The sequence below is a fragment of the Diplodia seriata genome, assembly GCF_021436955.1.
Source record: "Diplodia seriata strain FDS-637 chromosome Unknown scaffold_12, whole genome shotgun sequence".
NCBI lineage: Eukaryota > Fungi > Ascomycota > Dothideomycetes > Botryosphaeriales > Botryosphaeriaceae > Diplodia > Diplodia seriata.
The window spans coordinates 20,356-41,095 of NW_027117319.1; the positions used below are offsets into that span (position 1 = coordinate 20,356).

The 20,740-nt window shown below is 59.3% G+C and overlaps 9 protein-coding genes across 9 annotated transcripts; 6 read left to right on the top strand and 3 right to left on the bottom strand.

Moving 5' to 3' along the window:
- Positions 1 to 19: 19 nt before the first annotated feature.
- SLS55_010173 (uncharacterized protein) lies at positions 20 to 748 on the top strand (the record flags this gene model as incomplete). Its single annotated transcript, XM_066781562.1, has 2 exons — positions 20 to 444; positions 502 to 748. The coding sequence occupies 2 exons, from the start codon at positions 20 to 22 to the stop codon at positions 746 to 748; spliced, it is 672 nt and encodes a 223-aa protein (XP_066627845.1).
- Positions 749 to 1,200: 452 nt separating this feature from the next.
- SLS55_010174 (uncharacterized protein) lies at positions 1,201 to 2,315 on the bottom strand (the record flags this gene model as incomplete). Its single annotated transcript, XM_066781563.1, has 3 exons — positions 1,201 to 1,819; positions 1,872 to 2,122; positions 2,181 to 2,315. The coding sequence occupies 3 exons, from the start codon at positions 2,313 to 2,315 to the stop codon at positions 1,201 to 1,203; spliced, it is 1,005 nt and encodes a 334-aa protein (XP_066627846.1).
- A 1,017-nt stretch (positions 2,316 to 3,332) lies between these two features.
- Positions 3,333 to 5,107, bottom strand: SLS55_010175 (uncharacterized protein; the record flags this gene model as incomplete). The annotated part of the gene is made up of 4 exons (XM_066781564.1): positions 3,333 to 3,983; positions 4,038 to 4,405; positions 4,469 to 4,740; positions 4,800 to 5,107. The coding sequence occupies 4 exons, from the start codon at positions 5,105 to 5,107 to the stop codon at positions 3,333 to 3,335; spliced, it is 1,599 nt and encodes a 532-aa protein (XP_066627847.1).
- A 1,079-nt stretch (positions 5,108 to 6,186) lies between these two features.
- SLS55_010176 (uncharacterized protein) lies at positions 6,187 to 7,564 on the top strand (the record flags this gene model as incomplete). Its single annotated transcript, XM_066781565.1, has 4 exons — positions 6,187 to 6,205; positions 6,261 to 6,752; positions 6,813 to 7,089; positions 7,147 to 7,564. 4 exons carry the CDS (start codon positions 6,187 to 6,189, stop codon positions 7,562 to 7,564), a joined length of 1,206 nt encoding a protein of 401 aa, XP_066627848.1.
- Positions 7,565 to 8,068: 504 nt separating this feature from the next.
- On the bottom strand, positions 8,069 to 9,309 carry SLS55_010177 (uncharacterized protein; the record flags this gene model as incomplete). Its single annotated transcript, XM_066781566.1, has 2 exons — positions 8,069 to 8,964; positions 9,126 to 9,309. The coding sequence occupies 2 exons, from the start codon at positions 9,307 to 9,309 to the stop codon at positions 8,069 to 8,071; spliced, it is 1,080 nt and encodes a 359-aa protein (XP_066627849.1).
- A 585-nt stretch (positions 9,310 to 9,894) lies between these two features.
- On the top strand, positions 9,895 to 11,843 carry SLS55_010178 (uncharacterized protein; the record flags this gene model as incomplete). The annotated part of the gene is made up of 5 exons (XM_066781567.1): positions 9,895 to 10,330; positions 10,381 to 10,431; positions 10,480 to 10,620; positions 10,680 to 11,154; positions 11,210 to 11,843. 5 exons carry the CDS (start codon positions 9,895 to 9,897, stop codon positions 11,841 to 11,843), a joined length of 1,737 nt encoding a protein of 578 aa, XP_066627850.1.
- Positions 11,844 to 13,478: 1,635 nt separating this feature from the next.
- SLS55_010179 (uncharacterized protein) lies at positions 13,479 to 14,416 on the top strand (the record flags this gene model as incomplete). The annotated part of the gene is made up of 3 exons (XM_066781568.1): positions 13,479 to 13,600; positions 13,646 to 13,735; positions 13,816 to 14,416. The coding sequence occupies 3 exons, from the start codon at positions 13,479 to 13,481 to the stop codon at positions 14,414 to 14,416; spliced, it is 813 nt and encodes a 270-aa protein (XP_066627851.1).
- Positions 14,417 to 17,705: 3,289 nt separating this feature from the next.
- On the top strand, positions 17,706 to 19,238 carry SLS55_010180 (uncharacterized protein; the record flags this gene model as incomplete). Its single annotated transcript, XM_066781569.1, has 3 exons — positions 17,706 to 18,553; positions 18,609 to 19,014; positions 19,074 to 19,238. The coding sequence occupies 3 exons, from the start codon at positions 17,706 to 17,708 to the stop codon at positions 19,236 to 19,238; spliced, it is 1,419 nt and encodes a 472-aa protein (XP_066627852.1).
- Positions 19,239 to 19,411: 173 nt separating this feature from the next.
- SLS55_010181 (uncharacterized protein) lies at positions 19,412 to 20,412 on the top strand (the record flags this gene model as incomplete). Its single annotated transcript, XM_066781570.1, has 2 exons — positions 19,412 to 19,823; positions 19,886 to 20,412. 2 exons carry the CDS (start codon positions 19,412 to 19,414, stop codon positions 20,410 to 20,412), a joined length of 939 nt encoding a protein of 312 aa, XP_066627853.1.
- Positions 20,413 to 20,740: the final 328 nt, after the last annotated feature.

The following is a 20,740-nucleotide window of genomic DNA, read 5'->3' on the forward strand; positions in this document are numbered from 1 at the left end:
CCTGCCTCGTCGACTCACCATGGATCCAGACCCGAATGGCCCGGCTGGATCTGACAGCGCAGCCAACCCGGACAATGCCACCGACGAAGCACTCCGCATGCAAGCGTCTTTGCGCTCCATGTCAGATACTCTTGCTCAAATCCGCGAATGCCATCAAACCCAGAACAACCTGATGGAAAGCCTCCAGCACCAGATAGAGAGCTTCAGCAGCCACCCTGTCATCAAGGGAAACGACGAGATGCTCCAGTCGATCGACAACCTCGCCCGAGATCTTCGCAGGGAGTTCAATGACCAATTCGCGCGCACTCGTGTCGAGCTCAACACCCTCCAGACAGAAAACCGTGAGACCAGGGCCGGTTTGATCCCCGTCCGCAAGGACACCTCCACCATCGGCACACGGTTTCCGACTTTCGTCACGGAGGCTATGAAGAAGGCCGAGACCACGTAGGTCCAAGTCCCAACCCCGATCTCACCATGTTGCCATTGATGACTACCGCACAGGAGACGCAATTTGAATGCTCGTCGGTGCAATGCCTTCGCTCTTTCTGGCACAAGTAGACTGGCGCCGATGTACTCAAACGTGGATCATGAGCTGATTGCCGGCTTTCCCGAGACCTTCGATTCCATCGACACGCTCAGCGGCCCCACGCTCGATTCATTGCTTCGCCATCTCCAAAGTTCCCTGCCGCCGGAGGTCTCAGTGGTTGCGAAGAAGGCGAGGTTGAGAGCCGCTATGGGCCTTGGCTAAACGTACACAAGATGCGGCATCAGAGCTTCGAAAGACTTAGATTCGATGCGCGAGAGAAAGGTACTGGGGTGGTTTGGGCTGAATTCGTGTGGGTCGGTCGGGAGATGCGTAACTAAACAACAATCAAAGTCCTAATTTTCCTTGTCCAATTCCATTCCCATGGCTCTTGACCACCGCCGTGCTTGCCTCATGCACAGCGCCCGCAGTAACTGTTGCGGCCGCATCCGCCAGGTAGATGCGGCGTGCGGAGGATGTGATTCGCTGGACTACACCAGTCCCGGCACTCGACACGTCCACCAAGGGTGATGAAGAATAGGAAAAAAGGCTGCGGACAAGGCCATGTGTAGATACTACGCTAATTTAATACAGGAGACAACCCACAAGCCCTTTCAGCAAGCAACGACAACAACGTCCCCGAGCAATCCCAGCGACAAGAACCATACGCCATCAAGTCAGCCAGCCACCAGCCCAGTAGTCTCCTCCAACCACGCCTCCATCGCCGCCGCCCATCCCGCGATACCGCGCAGCCCGCACAGCAGCCTGTACGCGCCGAGCAGCGTCTTCGTGTCGCCGACGGGCTGGTTGCCAATCACATCGACTACCGTCGCATCGTCGTCGGCCATGCGCACGAAATACAGGTCCCACGCGGCGCCGACGACGAGGAGGACGGGAAGGGTCGGGAGGGCGGGTGCGTTTCTCCCGCCGCCCGCTTGCTCGGAGCACGCTCGCCGCAGGGCGTCGAGGCGGCGCAGGTGCGCGGCGCCCCATGCCGCCAGCCGGGCGCGCGCCTGGCTCACGTCGCCGTGCGGCGGGGCGGTCGCGATGCTCACGCAGATGGGGTCGAGGCGGAGCGGGGCGTAGGGGGTGGGGTTGATGGACTGCTGCTGCGGCGGGGCGTCGGTCGCGGCGGCGGCGGCGGCGGACTCGCGGTCGAGGGCGAGCGGGAGCGTGCGTTGCAAGGCGGCGGACGGGTTGAGGACGATGGCGTAGTCGACGAGTTTAGTCGTCTCGAGATCGTTGCCGAGACTGTGGCGGGGGATGAGGGCGGGGGGAGAGATGCGAGCGGCGGTTCTGGCACGGGCGTCAGCGGAGCTGATAACCGGGGGAGGGGAAGCATGCGTACATGTCGTGCCAGCGGACAGAGGGGAGGTCGCGGAGAGCGAGTTCCAGAACCCGGCTGTGCACCGCGTCGGTCCAGGCGGCGTCGGAGTTCGGTGCCGACGCTTCGTACTCCTCGGACGTTCGAACTATGTCCATGACATCGTGGAACTCGCGGCGGGCGTCGAATTGGGAGACTTGTTCACCGAATTCCCAGGCAAAGTTGTGGTCGCCGAACTGGAGGCGTATGGCGTGGGAAAACTGGTCAATGTAGGGCTATCGGCCGTCAGCAGAAGGATCCAAGGCACCGCCTGCAGGCCGGGTGCCGACATACCCTGAGCATTGCCGGCACCACGCCGTTGCATTGCGCGACATCGGCAAGCACCACCAACAGCTCTTCAGCGCCGCCGCCGAGCTCGCCATCCTGCAGCTGCGACAACGTAACCGCCCTGAAGCCGTCTTCAAGCATTTGTGGGGGTGGCGGGGCCAGTGGCAGGTCATGGCCAGGTGATGTGCGCCGGGCTCTGTCGGAGTCGGACTCACTCGTGGACGGGTACGGGCTGGAGCGCGCGACGGCGTGTCGCGGTGGACGCGGGCGACGGGGAGCGGGCGGCATCTCTCTGGTCCCGGCGAAGGGGCGGCGTTCGCGACATGCCAGGGGAATTCTGCGCCGTCGCGTGTTGTTTGTGCGAGGCAATCGGATGGTGGCGGACGCGACGTGACACGACACGGCAAAAAGAGAGCCAATCAGATCCCCCACACCCCGCAGCCACCCGACGAGACGTTCCCCTACTCCGTCGACAGCCGCGCCACCACGCCCTCCCGCCACCACCACACCCCCGCATACGCCGCCCCTGGTCCCACAACTCTCCACACCGCAATGAGCGCGCAGCCCGCCCCGAGAGCCTGCAGCGTGCCGACGTATCCGAGCCGTCGCAGCTCGTAGATGCTGTACGCGCTCCAGCAGCACATGTTTGCTTCCCACACCTGCTCGCGTGCCTGTGTTCCATTCGAGACGTCCGGAGACGGCCATGACTGCGGCACAGCGGCTGCGGCGACGAGGGCAATGAGATACGCGGCGCGAACCAAAGGGACATCGTTGCCTTCGTACATCTCCAGAGCGGAGGGCTGGTGGCGGTGGTGAGGGAGAATGGGGGAGAGGAAGGTGAGGAGCGGGACTAGCAGTGGGAGCAGCGCCAGTGCGGAACCGGGGACATCGACGTGCCGTTGGCTGAGGAAGGTGAGCACGACTGCGGCAATGCAGACGGCGAGCGTTGACCCAAGGATGGCCCTGGCGGCGGCGACGGGGAGCGGGCGCCCGCATGTTCGGGCGTAGGTGGCGCTTGCCGTCGTGAAGACGCTGACGAGGCAGTACAGCGGAGACACCATGTCAAGTCCAAAGAAATACGAAGCCATGGCCCATAGAGATGGGCTGCATGCTGTGTCAGCCGTTTGTTTGGTCATCGTGTGCTTGGAGATCCCCGACTTACAACGACACGGGAGAGCGGCAGTTGCCATTGCGATAGCCCTCCGCTGTCCAGATCACGTAGACCGGTGGCAAGCTGCTCCAGTGCGGAACCTGTGATGGCCCACTCGATGAGCAGAGTCCAGCAAGGATGTGTGCTGGAGATGCCGCATCAAACTTGGAACACCCGACCAAGACCTGGCGAAGCGTAGGCAATGTGGCAATCTGCATCCAGGCCAGCACAGCAAACAACGAAGACATTGCGAGCATCGAGACCCACCCCCCGCGCAAGGGACGATGGGGCAGCTCATCCTCATACGGCACAAACCTGCCCCGTTTCGGAACCGACAGTCCGTTGAAGCGAACGGCAGGGACGGCGGGGTCTGTCCATCTCCGCAGGTGCGTCTCCAGATGCAGCTTCGGAAGGACGCTGCAGGCAAGCCAGCCGAAGAAGGGGTTCTCCATGGCTTCGATCCGTTGCTGGATATGTGCTTCACTGACGAGCTGGGTGGAGCGCGAGGTGCGGAGACGCTGTGTCTGCTCGAACGCCGACGAGATGTCACTTTCCTTCAGCCCGTGTGGATGGGATTCCAGGGCTGTCTGCAACGCATTGGTTAAAGCGGCTGCTGTTTCAATGGCGTTATTGCCACCTTGACCTGAGATTGGCTCGAACTGTGGACCGAATTACCATCACGCCTGCATGTGCAACCAAAGCAAAGGGCGTACCTTGTGTGCCGCATCTCCAATGGTGATGATCCTGCCAAAGTGCCACTTCTTGAAGACATACTCCGGCAGTGCGGTCAGAACTGACGCAGTGCGGCCTTTGTAGATGTCCCGGAATCTCACTGTCTCGGTGATGGGGTCATCCTGATACTTCCTGGCCAACGCTTCCTCGTCCTCCTTCGTGAATCTCGGAATATCTGGGTGGTAAGTGCGGTTCAGTTTGACGAAGAGAAAGAAATACACCCGAGCTCCGGGACCCGCGATCACCAGGTGTGAGTGGTCCTTGTTGAGCACGGTGTGAATGCTATGGGGATCAATCCCCTCCACAGGTCTGGAGATACCAAAGATGCACCCGTAATCGCAGGACATGGCTGGCCAGTTTCCACGAATCAGCAAGGCATAACCAACTCCGAGTCTGCAAACCCCGTACATACCTGTGTGTTCAGAGCGGGGAATGTAGCCGGGCGAGATTTCGTCTGCGATGCGCCACATTTCTTGCCTGACGAAGCTGTGCACTCCGTCGGCTCCCACCAGGATGTCACCAGCAAACAAGGAGCCATCTACGGCTGTGACTTCCACTCGCCCTGCGGCGAGTGCAACTTTTGCGACCTTCTTGCTCAGAAGCACCTTGGACTTATCTTCCAAACGATCGTATAGCACTTGCAGCACCATCTGGCGGTCGACAAAAAGGATGGGATAACCGTGCCTTCTCAGAGATGATCATCAGCCTGTTCTCTCCAGGACGCGAATACCCAAGTTCTTTACCTCTTGGTCAAGTGCAATGACAAGTTCGACAGCGTCGCCAGCGTCTTCCCGTCTGGCCCTCTGGCGTGGCCGGTTTGAGAGGGCTCTTCCGTCAACGCCCGGATGGCATCATAGCAGCCCAGCTGGTCGAGGATACGCAGCGAGTTCGGCAGAAGTCCAATGCTGGCCCCCACCTGCGGCGCGGCTTCGCCGTACGCTTCGAGAAGGATGTAGTCGATTCCGAGTCTCTCAAACATGTTGGCCAAGCAGAGACCGCTGATGCCGCCGCCGGCAATGATGGCTCTGAACTTTGGCTTTTCCGTGGCCATATTGCAGACGCACAGTAAAGTGCTCGTAATCCCGCAGCTGCGTCGAGGGAAGGGGGGAAGCTGGCTGAATGAAGCTGAGGATGTACTTTGCAGCGTCACCTCCGAGCGAGCACACTCCACAACAGTTCGCAAAAAGTATTTTTTTTTTCGTGTAATTGGAGTCGACGTCCAGACTTCCTATACAGGATAAGACCAGGATATGTCTATCCACTTGTTGATTTCAACCAAATTCCCAGCAGGTGGCCTCGGAGAATGATAGGGGAGGAGATACGATTAGGGGTCGCCTTGACGACTGACGTCAAGATGTAGGAGTCACTTCCGCCAGTCGTACGTCCAAGTCCACGCTTGCACATTTGCTGAACTCTCCAGACCGGTACATTTCTTTGACTGACTCTAGGGAGTTGTTGGAACAAGGTTGCCGCCGCCGTTTTTTCTGGTGGACAGTGCTGGGCCCGTGCCAGAGAGTGCCAGGAAGTCCCGGCATTGATCTACAGTCCCTGACACCCCACGTACCTTAATCAAGAACCCTGTCGATGACTTCCCCGTGGAGCAATGATCCGTCGGTCCGACCGGCGTTGCGACATTTACCAGCGCTGCTGACACGGCTTGAATCGCGATTGGTCGGCCCACGTGCTAGTAGGATTTACCCCTGGCGGACGCTTTGGTACGTGCCTTAGTCAAGCTGGGGTGATTCCTACTGCTCTTCTATGAACACGAGTCGGATATCCTGCAAATTATGTGCTGCTATTCGCCAGACCGTATACAGGACGCCTATATGACGCTGCATATAACGGACCGAGATATACATGTGAAAATGGTTGGAAAAGCACTGTCCATGAAGCAGCAAAAGATCGAGTCAGCTTCGTCAAGTCCAACCCGCGCGGGCTCTCGTCTTGCGTCTTCTCCTCCATCTTGTGAATGGCGCCCATGACCGTGCTACCAAAGGGGCACTGCCTCCAAGCCGTGTCCTTGGCCTCCTGTCTATCGTTTGTGTGAATGCTATATTATACCGTAATCGAGATGCTCTGGAGGCATGCCAGCAAGTTGAGCTGATCTCTCGCCATCGAACCACCACCAACATGACCAGCACAGCAAACAGTGGGTGTGAGGGCGCTCCAATCCTTCGATCATCACAACTGACTGCATGATGTAGCACGTCTGGCTTCGGCCGAGGACCACGCCCACCTCTTCTCAGTCAACTACTCGTACGACTACCTCCGTGACGTGTCCCTCGACTACCTGCAGCTGCCCTCGCTGCAGCTGAACGAGCACCTAGCCAGCGGTACCCTCCTCGCGCGGGCGGGCGTACCCTCTCGCAGCTCCGCCGCCGGCGCCGCAAACTGGATCCCCATCTTCCCAGCCTCGGCCGGCATCGCGAGCCGCACGGCACTGCGCGTGTTCCGGCAGAGCAAGCACTGGCGCACGGTGCTCTCGGCGGGGGCGGAGGCGCTGCGGCACTTCCTTGCGGACGACTCGTTCCAGCAGGCGGTGCGGTCGGGCAAGACCTTCTCCAAGATCTCGGCGAAGCTGCTGCACAACGTCGAGGACGGCTTCCTGCGCTTCGCCGTGTACCTGTTCCCGGATGCCGACGAGGAGCAGGTGCGCCTGCTGGCCATCGTCATGGTGTACATTTTCGTCTTCGACGGTGCGTGTGGCCCTCCCACCTCACTCCCTCCCCCAACGCTGCATGGCTGACCGACAACAGATCTCTGGGAGATGGAAGACGGCGAAGACGTCGCCAAGCTGCGCGACGACTTCGTCTCGCGGCTGCAACAGGAATCCACGTCGGACGAGCAGACTCCGCTGCAGGCCATGATCGACTCGAGCATCGCGGCGCTGCGCGGGCCGCGGTTCGCGGGCACCGGCGGGCAGGAGGTCATCGACGAGCTGATCGGCTTCTGCTCGCACGCGCCGCCGCCGCCGCGCCCGTTCCGCGACCTGGGCGACTACCTGGCGTACCGGCGCGAGGACGCGGCGTATCCGTAAGGCCAACAAACCTTCATCCCCCTCTCCCTCTCACCAGTGCTAACTCCGTGTAGATGCATCCTCGCGTGCACGAAATTCGCCATCGACTCTTCCGTCGCGATCCGGTCGCCGCGGCTGGCGCGCATGGTCGAGCTGATGGGCAACCACATGATCTACGCCAATGACCTGGGGTCGTTCGCCAAGGAGAAGCGCGCGCACGCCGCGGGCAAGATCCGGCACCTGATCAACGCGGTGCACGTCGTGGGGCGGCTGCTCGGGCTGCCCAGCGACGACGCGGCCAAGGGCGTCGTGTACGGGCTGCAGCTGCAGGCCGAGTGCGACATGGACGCCGAGGTGGCGAGGTTGTTGGGGGAGGATGGGTTGGACGGCGAGGAGTGGCGCTTCTTGGATGCGTGTCTGGTGCTGACGGCGGGCAATTTGCTGTGCACGTCGATTATGGATCGGTATGGCGGCGAGCAGGGGAGGCTGTGATGTGGGGGCGGTGGAGGTGGCGATCTGCGTATGGTTGGGTGCAGGGGTTGCTTTTTTTTTTCGTTTCGCTGGTTGATTGGTGGATATTTGTGCTTTTCTTGGTACGTAGATGGTATAGCTTGTCGTGGTAGAATTGATTTGGATGTACTTCCCAGCATTGCGAAGTCATGTTCAGTATGTGTCCTGCCGGCGTTGCTCAACAATGCTGAGAAAGCCAAGCGGAATGACTACACTCCTGCTTCTCCTTGTGGTGGAAACAAGCGAGCCGGGTCATTGCCCTGCATACGCATGAAGGTGGAGGCGATCCCGAGGGAGCGGTTACAGGCGGGAATGATGCAAGCGCTGCGGGATTTTCAATGATTCGCACACCGTAAGCTTGGACGTGGACTTCAGGGACTCACGAACCCGCCAATGAGGGCACCGCTGATCAGGCATACCACGAATCGCATTATATACCACTTGGCCTATCGTACAAAGTAGGCGTGCTGCCTAGTCCTCCTATTCTCAAACTCCCTGCGATGCCGAGTAGCGCACCGTGGCACCGTGGTGGAGTTCCTCATGGCCCGTTACGACCACATGCGCTTCCTTCGTGACCAGCGACTCTTCAGACACATTATCCCCATTGTCCCTCGGATGCCTCGAGACGGCCGAGCTGTGGTGGTTGCTGCTCGACGGCATGTCCGACAGCTGGTGATGCTGGCTGTACTTGGAGCGCTGCGACGTGTTCAGGGTGCCGCCCTGCCAGTTCAGCCAGAGAGCCTTGATGGACGGCATGTTGGACGCGATGATGGCGATGTTGATCTCAAAGGCCGACACGATGATCATCTTGCCCAGCGTCCACGTGAAGTCCGGGCTGGCGCTGAACTCGAGCAACACCATGATGCGCAGCGCCGAGATGAGCACCGCTGCCCCGCCCGTGCAGATGACGCCGAGCACCGCAAGTCGCCGGCGGAGCGTCATCTGCAGGCTCCACACCGTTTGGATGGGGAGCACGAGGATGATGATGTCCAGGACCATGATCTGGAGAGGCCGGCGGTCAGTGTTTGGCGGGGGGGCACTTGGGGGCCTTGAACTTACGAGGCTGTAGGGGACAAAGTATGTGACGCTCGTGTCGAGGCAGTTTGGAGTGGGGTATTTGACTGGGTTCCAGAACGCTTCCAGCGGCGTGCACTGGAGGAAGTACAGGAGCCACATGCCGACGGTCAGCACGCCGTTGAACCCCATCGTCAGGTACACGGCAATGCGGAACGACTTGAGGTGCGAGAGGCGCAGGTAGAACAGCAGGAAGCCAAGCTTGAGGTGGAAGTGCATCCAGACGTAGTAGATCTCGATGGCGAAGAGGCCCTGCCGCAGGAGCAGATTAGAAGGGCGCTCGCCGCATGGGAGAAGCTTCATCATGGCTTGCCTTGAGCAGTTTGAAGAGATTCTCGGGGTTCTCCGTCTGCACTTGCGTGATGTGCAGCCCGGCACCGAACTTCAGGAAGATGTAAAGGATGGCTTGCAGTCCCGCATTGAGAGGCTGCCAAGTGTCAGCGCTTGTTTGCCTCTCCGTCAGACATACTGACCAGCAGAGTGGCGGCGGCCCAGTCATCCCAGCCGAAAGACTTGATGTAGTGTCGGATGTAGACGCGGATGAGGGTGGTGACGACGGTGACGATGAAGAGTGGGGTGATGGTCCAGTAGCACAGCGGCTGCAGCGTCTCGGGAGCCAGCATCTGCGGGCTGCTCTGGCGGGCGGAAGACATGACGATGAGAGATGCGTAAGATCAAAGGCAGAGCGGGGTGCGCGTCCTACTCTTACATGTCTACAGACGGAGACAATAATATCGCTACCCATGGATCTTCGGTTGCTGAATGAATATCGGCCATCCGCGCCTCCATCACCTTCCCATTCCAAGGAGACATGCCTCTGCCTGGTCTCTCATGCATTGCCGGCACGCTGACTCGCTGCATGGCGGTCCGTTGCGAGCCGCGTATCGGAGTGCAAGATGGTGTGATGAAGAGATTCCGATAGGCAAAAGGGGAGGAAATACGACCCAGGGCTGCATAGGCCTGAATCAGTATCTATAGTCGTTTTGGGACCAACATACCGCCTGCACGGACATCGTTGTCCGCATTGGAACGAGGCCCCTGCGGGAAGCGGGGCGCCCAAGACTCCAACTGCGGCACAGTCAAGTGCTGACTCGCATATCAGGAACACGTTATGACACGCTTCCGCCGGGCTGCAGACAAAACAACGGGCGGCTCACTTTCTCCTGGCCAAACAACCATCCATGTCCTGCACCTGCACCTGCTCGTTGGCCCCCACGGATCCAGTCCTTCCCCCTCCCATGGACGAGATCCAGGCCGCAGACCTCCCGCGAGGCCTGCAGATGGGGATTTTGTCGTCCTGCTCCAAGTCATTCGCGCTTGGCGTTCTGTTCCACTGGAGCATCGTCGGCGTGGAGATTGACGGGCAAGGGTGGCGGCTCGTGGGCGTGTACTTGGCAGCCGTCATGCTTCTCTGGGCCTTGTTCGCCTCGCTCGGCCACATGCACTCCTTCGAAGCGGCCTTCCGCACCGCGTGCGTGGCGAACTCGTTCAAGCTCGGGCTCGCGGCCAGCATCTTTGCCTACCGGCTGCTGTTCCACCGGCTGAGGAAGTTCCCCGGCCCCAAGTGGGCGGCCGCCTCCCGCTTCTATGCCATGTACCTGGCGTGCAAGAACACGCAGTTCAGCAATGAGGTGGAGAAGATGCACAAGCAGTACGGAGACTTTGTGCGCATCGGTACGGTGTCCGCGTCGTCAATGGCGGACATGCTGCTCACTGCGTGCCAGGACCTCGCGAAATCTCCATCAACCGCCCCGCCGCCGTGCGCCTCATCTACGGTTCGTGCTCCAGGACACTGCATGCATCCCCCGCTGACCGGCTTGCAGGTCCTCCGTCCGTCTGCAAGAAGTCCCCATGGTACTCGCAGGTCACCGAAGACGTGACCAAGTGCTCCATAAACTCCACCCGCGTCCTCGAAGTCCAGCGCCAGCGCCGCCGCGCCTGGGACCGGGGCTTCAGCATCAAAGGTCCGTCTACTTCATCCCTACCCCTCCCATACGGTCCCACTAACCCACTCCTCCGGCAGCCCTGTCCAGCTACGAGCCGCGCGTCAGAGCCAAAACCGAGGTTCTCATCCGGCAGCTACGGGCGCGGGCCGAGAGCAAGACGGCAGTCGACGCCACGGCGTGGTCGATGTTCTTCTCGTTCGACGTGATGGGGGCGGTCGGGCTGGGGCGCGACTTCGCGACGCTGGAGGCGGGGCGCGAGCACGCGACGATCCGCGGCATCCACGACTCGATGGCGGCCATCGGGCTGCTGACGCCGGTGCCGTGGCTGCTGCGCATGGCGGCGGGCGTGCCGGGCGCGGCGAGCAAGCTGACGGCCTTCATGGCGTACTGCTCGGCGCAGGTGCGCGACAAGGAGAGGGAGGTGCACAAGGACGCCGACCCGCAGGACATCATCTCGTGGCTGATCAAGGCCCGCTTCGAGCACGACCGCTCCGCGCCGCCCGGCGAGATGGCGCTGCACGAGGACGCGCGCCTGCTCATCATCGCCGGAAGGTATATATCCCGTCCTCCCCCGTCCACTCCACCACAACACTGACCACCACCACAGCGACACTACCGCCGCCGCCCTCGCCAACACCCTCAACCTCCTGGCCCGCCACCCGCGCGTGCTCGCCAAGCTGCAAGCCCAGCTCTCCGCCGCCTTCCCCGCCGGCGCCACAGACGATGCATTCACCGCAGCCACCCTGGCCAAGGCGGTGCCGTACCTCGACGCCATCATCAACGAGTCTTTGCGGCTGCACCCGCCGGTGCCGGGCGGGCTGGCGCGCGTGACGCCGGCCGAGGGGCTCGTCGTCGACGGCGTGCACGTGCCGGGCGACACCATCGTCAGCGTGCCGACGCAGACATTGCAGCGGGACGAGAGGAACTTCGAGCGCGCCGCCGAGTTCAGGCCGGAGAGGTGGAGTGGTGAGAGTGAGGGGGGAGAGGAAGGGGGGCAGCGGGGGCTGAATCCCGAGAACGCCGCGTTTATTGCCTTTTCGCGCGGCGCCATGAATTGTGCTGGCAAGCAGCTGGCGAAGATGGAGATGCGGTTGTTTCTGGCGCGTGTGGCGATGGAGTTTGATGTCGTGTATGCGGAGGGCGAGACGGGGGAAGGGTTTGAGAAGGGGCAGCTGGATACGTTTACGTTGACGTTGCCGCCGTTGATGTTGCGGTTTGTGCCGAGGGGGACGGGGGCGTGAGCGTGATGGGACGTGGTTTCTTTCGTTCGAATGAATTGTATTACTATAGTCTCTTCGTTGAATATCTTTAAATCCTTTCCGATAGTTGGTCCAGCTTGTTGTATTTTCCTGCGTCGTGAAATCCGTTGGAGCAAGGTGATAGTATGTTGCATTTTGCTTCCAGCACATTCGGGTTTTGCCCAACTAGCCGCCCATGATATTGGGCTGTGCCTGTGGCATAGATACTAGCAATAGAAATCATGGTTAAGAGATCCATAATGTAAGGCTGCTGTGACGCGTCAGAGCAACCCCGCACGAGGCTGAAGATAAAATGGAAAAAATGATGCATGCAGCTACTGTCAGATTTTCGAGCCACCTATCACCCATATCACATATGGGGGCCAGACGTTCTATCCGAGTCTGCTCCAGCTATTTCCTCTCCTTTTCGACCAGGCTTTCACTGGTTACTCTGGCGAATATACGAACACTCTGTCCCCTTCTCTTCATCACCGCTACTATTTGTGCGTGCCGGGAAATACTTCACAACAGCGACAGGCTGCAGCAACCTCTCGAGCTCGCGCAATAATTGCCCCTCAGTGACAATCAACCCCGCCATCTTCCCCGCTACCTTACGGCTCGCAAGACTCGATATCGCTTTCGTGTCCGGAGAATACAACCACGATGATCAACGTCCATCTAGTCCTCTATTGCCATCTTCGCCAAGCTACACATACTAAAAGCCGTGCCTACCCAATTAATTTACTCGTAAGTCGACATATCGCCTCTAACATGATTTTCCATTCCACCGACCTTGTTTCACTTAAACAGCTGAGAACGGTTTATATGAAAATGGTACAGTAGGTGACAAGACTTATCAGCCTATACACGTCTGTCTCGAGATATAAAGCCCTACTTGTGCGCAGTTAAATCCAACGTCCGGATGCAGAAGTAAGTTACAAGTGCGGACAATTTCTTAATACCTTCGATGTCTTGATTGCTGGATGTGTCGTAGATAGCTTCTGGGACGAGTGAATCATTCAATCCACCATGTTATTACATTAGATAAAGTTAGCCCATAAGTGTATTGATTAGACTATGGAAGCATGTCCTGGCCTTCTGTGACTCTATTAATACTTTCGTGGAGGTACGATACTAAGGTGACGGCCAGATAATGCGCTTCGGTATATTCCGATAAGTGAATTCGCGAATGCGTATATAGGGCTTTGGCTGGCCGATATTAAATGACTTGTTGAAAATCCATATATACCATGGTCTATAAGTGCGTGAGCTACGCACTTGTTTTTTCACGGATTGGATGGGCTGTATATGTGACGCCATCTTCCTATTCTATACCTTATTAATTGCATTCGAACGGGCATTACGTACCCGCAGCTTGATGCAGAAGCAGGCGCCACACAAGCACTGGCATAGATGCATGGATGGCCAAATACGGCAAATGGTCGTGGATCATCGATAAGGATAAAGAGGGGCGTGTATGTATGACAGGGGTGCATTTGCAGTGGGGCTATTGCCCGGGGGATAGCGTGGCAACACTGATATAAACGCGTCCGTATCATAGTGATTCGCATGTCCCGCCATAGCATTCATCGTCACTTGAACATGCCCCCTCGAGCGCCAATCGGCCTCTCCAAGGCCATGAGCCCAGACGAGTGTGACATCGAAGTTTCCGGCGCCTCCCTCGCGGGCAGGAATGCTCTGATCACGGGCGGTGCTTCAGGCCTGGGCGCCGCAATTGCTCTCGCCTACGCAGAGAAAGGGTAAGTACCTACATCCCGCCGTCCACCCGACTTCCGCTGACCCAGCCCGGCCGGAAGCGCCTACGTCACCATTGTCGACCGCAACGAAAAGCTCGGCACCGAACGCGCCTCCGCCCTCCGCGGCAAAGGCTTCCAGTAGGCCGGCCCCCATCCCCGGGATCCCAGCCCTACCCACGCACGCCGGCTGCTCGGCTAACGTCTCCCGTCGTCACCAGCGCCCAATTCGTCGCCGCCGACGTCACGTCCTGGCCGTCGCAGGTCGCCGCCTTCAAAGCCAGCATCGCCTTCCACCCAGACCAGCGGCTCGACACGGTCGTCGCCAGCGCCGGCGTGCTGGGGGAGCCGTTCATCGCGCCCGACGAGCCCGTCGTCGCCAGTCTCGCCGCGGAGCACGACCCGCCGGCGCCGCGCACCGACGCGTGGGAGGTCAACGCCATCGGGCTGTCCTTCACGGCCAAGCTGGCGCAGCTGTACTTCGACATGCCTGCAGCGTCCGAGTCCGCCGAATCCGCGGAGGAGGTGCCGCCGAAGAGCCTGGTGCTGCTGGCGAGCCTGGCGCCGTACCTCGGGTTCCCGCTGGCGACGGCGTACGAGGGCAGCAAGGCGGGGGCGCGGGCGGTGTTTAAGAACGTGCGGAGTGTGTTTGCGGCGCGGGGGCACCGGTGCAACTTGATCGCGCCGTGGGTCGTCGAGACGCCCATGACGGTGGAGCTGAGCAGGACGGTCGAGGCGTTGGGGAAGCCTGCTGGGGACGTTGGGCAGGTGGTAAGGGCGGCGGTCAGGTTTGCGGATGATCCGGCGGTTAATGGTAAGTGATGATATGGCCTTTTGTGAGTTCTTGTCCGGCGCATGTTGACTTGACGTAGGCCGTTCTTGGGCGGTCGGGCTGCATAGGATCTTTGACATGGGGGATGATAGGGATGGTGGGGATGGTGAGGTGGGTCTGAGGGAAATCTTCACGAACGGATTGCCGCAATGGGACTTCATTGCCGAGCGGTTGCTCGCTGAGGGCCTACGAGATGAAAGTAGCCACCACTGAAACACCACGGTGTAGAAGAATACATTGTCATCGGGCTGGGTATTTCCGCTGAGTAGAAACTTCACTCTTTGCTTGTGCGTGAAAGAGCCGAGAGGCTTCTCGACAACGGTGGTGATGCGATGAATGGTGTATTGCCTAGATGAGAGCTTGAATGATGTCCGCTTGCACGTGGCGTTTTTTTGATAATGTAGTAGGCTCCGTTTTTATAAAAATCCGATTCCAATTCGTAACCGGATTCGGAGCCAATGAGGAGAACTACAAATGCGGGGGAACGATGCTCGTACGGATGCTGCATTATATTTACGTACGTAGTTGAATCCATTGTCTAGATGCAAATGCAAGTTTGAAATACGTATATATATGTCTAGACAATGGATTCCACTACCTACGTTAGTTAGAGAAGCTTAGATGGCTTAAGTCTTCTATTACTTACTATTATGTCGTCCTCGTATGTGTCCTTTTTAAATTCGGCGGTAAAGTAGAGGCAGATAATGCGGTCCTACAGGACGGTGGCCTGGCGGCAGACTGCTGTGAAAGTTGCGATGTATGGTGTATTGGACACAAGGCCTGCGGATAGCCTGTGTCTGCAAATATGGAACCTGGACAAGGTCTGCGTTTAAGCTTCCATTATCCGCATGATGTTGCAGCAAAAGTCACGGCGCATGACAAGAGAAAATTGCCCACCCACATATGCCTTCCATAGATGCCGCATTGAATTTTTATATGGGGAGTTGGATACAAGATCTATTATCCGGCGTATTGGCAGCCTCAAGCATCCGCATTGTTCCTCTGAGGGCAACCAACCTCGATCTTCCCGCACACGCGTCTTCCAATTCGTAACCGGATTCGGGGCCAATGAGGAGAACCACAAACGTGGGGAAAAGATGCTCCCAGCTGACATAGCCAACTCCACGACATGCTGCAAGCAGTAGTGTGAATGTAAGCATTCGGAATGCAAGGATGATGCATTTGATGACTAATCGTTCGGTTTTGTCGGTTCGCCAAAACACCGTTCGAACGCCCAAAATAGCCTTGGTTGCAGTATAGACCGAGAGAACACCGAGAAACGCCAATGGCATAAGCGTGACCGTAAGCTTTGGAATACGCTTGTCATTCTTCCTTGGTCTTGTCGTCCAAACTTTCCAGAGTCGACGAATGATGATCATTTCAACCAGTACATAGACGCCGCGGAAGATGAGCTCTGCGAGCAAAGTAGCCCGCACGTCTCCAATCGACCAGTGATGGCCAGAGTGCACCAGGATACGGAGGACGGCACACGCAAGCCAAGAAAGGGAGATTGCGCCGAGGGAAAAAACAGTCTTCAGCGGAAATTTCTTCGGCCGCGAGGCCAAAAACACGGAGAGAAGATGGGATAGGGCCAATAAGCCGACGTCGGACAGCGAAGAGAGCATCCATCCGACCATTGTGAGCCGGGAGTATAGTGCCATGTCGGCAGATTTGCCTACATTGTTGGCGAGCTCGACGCATCCGGCCGCGAGGGCGAAACACGCCACTGTGAATGTGAGAACTCGCAATGCAAGGATGGTGGATTTGATGACCAATCTGTCGGTCTTGTCTAGCCAAATTAGTAACATTCATCAAGGGTCAACGCGGGAAAAGAAAAGGAGGAAAGAAGTCGAATTCATGTAGGGAGTTGAATCCAATGTCGGGACGTAAATGCAAGAATTGAATACCTGCATCTGTGTCCAGACAATGGATTCCACTACCCACGTTGGGTGAGATCAGATGGCGACCTGGTTCCGGGCGTGCCTATCGTCCTCGTGTGTCCTTCTTAAATTCGACTGTGAAGTAGGGGCAGGTGATGCGGTCCTGTAGGATGGTGGTGTGGCGGCAGACTCTGCTGCGGAAGTCGAGGTCGAAGGCTTGAAATGTAATTCAACAGGCGCATTGAGGGCGAATTTTCAGGAATAGGTGCTGGGGCCCGGTGTCATCTGGTCGGGGGTTTCCCACCTTCCTCGGTCCGGACGCAGGTCCATCCTACTCGGTAGCCAGCACTTGTCACGCTGTGAAGCCCATGCCTCTGCTTCTCCGGCAGTGTCTGGATACGGTCTCGCATGCAGGGATTGAGGCTGGCGACTCCAAAGTGGTGGCCGACGTCCATGTCGACGCCGCCCATGTCCGCGGTAGTTGCGTGGCTGTCGAGCACCGTCTGAGGCTGGGCTGTGATCGATACTGATGCTTCAGGGAGGGGCGGTTGAACAGACATGACGGGTTTCCACGGCGAGGAGATCTGCTGAGGGTTTGTGGGTGAGATGTGGCAATGGTTCGCGGCGCGAGAACGACGCGTGGGCTTTCGGGATGGCTGACCAGATGCTGGAGGCGGCGGCTGAGATGACGCTGAAGACGCGGTGCGCGTGGAGGAGGTGGCGGTTGGTTTCAGGTAGCCTGGTGCCGGGCGGACGCGAAGGGATGCGCTGGCGGGCTGGGAGTCGTGCCGCAATGCATTGGGGCGTGGCGGCGATGCGATGTTGCGGGACAGGGCTGGTGTTGCTTAGGCAATGGCGGGTGACAAAAGAACTGAGCCCACCTGCCCGCACTTGACTCACCGAAGTACAGCGCATCCCTGCGTGGGCAGTTGAATTCATTGTCCGGACGCGACTGCCGCCATTTGCCCAAACTTACGTCTGGACAATTAGTTTTCGTCTACGCAGGAAGAGTGTCTGGCTCAGACGGGAGTACATAAGGTAGGTCTTCTCCTGCTATGACGTAGGATAGTCTGCGGCTAAAGTATCTCTGGTATAGCGTGCCCTACCACCTCTGTTCTTTTCGAAGCTGCGCACAGTGCAACCCCTGATAACTGCGCCCACATTGTCATTTTACCAGCAGAGACTTATTGGACAATGCTTTCTTAGCTGCTTGCCATTTCTCGCTGTCCTGCGGCTGGCGTCCGTAGCGGATGAGGGCGGGCGCGCGCTGGCTCGGCTGGATTGGCACACGGTCGCACGGTGCAACCGAAACGACAACAACAACATGGCAACCGCCCTGACCACCATCACCACGCCCGCCACGACCACGGCCACGACCACGACATCTCGGGCGCCGCCCATGGCCTGGCTTGCATCTCGCGTCGGTGCCTGGCTCTCGACCATTCCACCGTCGTCGTCGCTGCCCACGGCGCCCACAACGCCGCCGCGCCCGCTCAAGCGCCGCCGGCTGGCCCTTGCCGACCGCGACATCAACGCCGCAATGTCGCCGCCGAACACGCCGGCGAAGCGCCCCAAGACAGCTCCTGCGGCCGATGCACTCGACGACACCCCACGCCCTCAGCGTGCCATTGCGCCGCTCGTCGGCAACACTGTGCTGTCCCAAGCTGGGGCGGTAGCCCAGTACGCTGCCGCCTTGAACGGCGCCCCAGACGTACCCGACGCCGCCGACGCGCGCCCGACGTCGACAGCCGGCTCGACGTCGACGGCTGCCTCAGGCAAGCGGAAGCGACCCCGGAGCCCGGTCAAGGCCATGGCCGACCTCCGCCTGGCCGACGCCGGCATCGAGTACCGCGACCTGGAGAAGCGCGTCGACGAGCTGCCCGCCCAAGTCCGCCAGCTTCACGACGACATCCTGGCATGCGCCGACGGCGACGCCATCGTGCCGGCCGACATCTCCGTACGTCCATCGCCCCCAACCCTCGTGGAGTCTGCTGACAGCCTTCCGCAGGCCGACTTCGCTCGCGCTGCCGGCCGCCGCCACCGCCTGCGCCCACACAACCTACGAACCCACGATGCACTACCAAAAGAAGCCCTGTTGGCCGAGCTGCGAGAAGCCGAGTGCGTGCGAGACGCTACGCTGGAGTGCATCGAGGAGCATGATGCCGAGCCGACCTGGAACTCGGAGGTGCATTGTCGTATCCTGCGCCTTGCCTTGGAACACCACCCAGCGGTAGGCTACAAGGACGTGTATGTCCCCCTCCTCCCTCTATCGCCCCGCATACTCATCTCCGCCCTTCCGCAGCACCACGGCCAAAATCTGGCCCGCTCATCTTGCCCCCGCCCTCGCCAGCGGTGACCTCGTCGAGTCCAAAATGGTCGACTACGCCATCTACCTCTGTCCTGAGCGCGCCGGCATCAAGCAAGCCATCGATGGCCTTCTCCAGCGCCAGCCTCTGGGTCTCCAATCCGTGAATCAGACTCGCTATGACTCTCTGCGGCACCGGCCTATTGCAATAAGCGTCGAGACAAAGACGCCCGATGCCTCGGAGGAGCAGGCAAAAGTCCAGCTGATCGTGTGGGCTGCCGCACAGTTGAACCGACTCCGCATGCTGAGCCCTGGCGTACAGCTGTTGGTCTTGCCGCTCCTGTTTGTCTCTGGCCAGTCATGGCACCTGCTCTTCGCATCCATGGATCCCGATGGCTCTCTCGTAAGTCACCGCTCCCGAACGCCATTGCCCAATTCGTTGTGCTGATTGGTCTGTCTCAGCGATTGTACGGCAAGCTTGACATGGGGGAGACGCGCTCTCTGCCAGGCTTGTACAAACTTTTGGCATCTCTTCGCAGACTGGCGGCTTGGGTGGAGCATGACTTCAGAGACTGGTTCGTTGCCGGTATCCTTGATGGCATGACCGACGGCTTTGAAGGCGGTTGAGCGACACTTAGCTGCCTGACTGCGGAGAGATACCAACAGATGCCTCGGCTCTGACGAATCCCTGTGCACGCCTGCGCTGCTTAGCGCTTACTACCATCCATTATAAACCCCGCCTCTCTTCGTCCTCCACCCCTCATCTCCCGCATCCCTCACCCTTGATCAATTCGTCCACAATGTCGTCTACCAGTAAAACCCCCGTCGCCGAACCCATGTCCAAAACCGTCGTCGCGGCCTTTTACAGTGCCAACACGGCCGAACAAAAACGCCTGCACGCCCAGCTCATCATCGGTGCTGCCGCCTTCGACAATCAGCTCCTCGTGTTCCCAGGCGCCGAAGACCTCCTCGCCCGCCCCAATCTCCGCATACTCGACAACGCAGGTGCGGATGGCTTCCAATTGACAGAATTGAGGAAGCAGTTGAAGCATCCCGAGAGCGCGGAGCTGGTGTCCGCGGATATAGCGCCGTTTCCCGGGGAGACGGGGGAGATTGGAGTGGGCGAGGGTGTGAGATTGGTAAAGCAAGATTTCACCGAGGACTGGCCAAGCGAATGGGAGGGGAAATTCGACCTGGTGCTCCAACGCACGTGTACGTCTCCCATCAGCAACCTTCTTCGTCCGTTTGCAGCTGACTCGTCACCTTCCCTCTAGGCCTGTCCTTCCACCCCACCTGGTCCTCCGCCGTCGCCGCCACCCGCCGCCTGCTCCGCCTGCTGCAGCCCGGCGGCTGGATCCAGCTCGTCGACGGCGCGCCGCCCTACGGCCCCGTCCACCCCGCTACCGACCCCCCGCACGCCAAGTTCTTCAAATCAATCGGCCGCGCCCCGTCTCCCGCCGACGCCGCCAACGGCATCGACCCGCCCATCCCAACCCGTCTTCCCGAGCTCCTCGCCGAAGCCGCCGCCGCCGAGGGTGTTGTCTTGGAGGACTCGGGAGAGAGAAGGGAACCCTCGAAGTGGGGCAAGGCTGCGGATGGTGAGGAGATGCAGGATTTGGGCGTGCAGACGATTATGGGGATTGTCAAGAATGTGGAGAAGCTGTGGGAGCGGTATCCGCAGCTGAGGAGGGTTGGGCCCGAGGAGTGGGAGAGGTTGACTAAGGATGTGCTGAGGGAGCTGAGGGAGGTGGGGTTTGAGATTGAGACGGCGGCGGTGTGGGGGAGGCGGCCGGAGGTGTAGATGGTCGTCCTTGGTGGTAGTGTGTGCTGCTTATGGGCTACTCGCAAGGCGACTGTGTCGCGTGGGAGATGGCGGGCTGCCGGCTGCCGGCTGCTTCATGGCGGGCCGTGCTCGGGCGGCGCAGGTGCTGGGCCACGCTTTCAATGACATGAAGGACAGAACAACAGGGAACGGGAAGATGAAAAATTACCATCGGGACTATGTCGATCTGACTGCTGGGCGCTCGGTGCCAAGGTCATCACCATTGCCGACATGATTGCTACAATGGACAAGGACAGCGACACAACCAGGAGGACACAGCAGCACTACACCGCCCCTCCATGTCTCT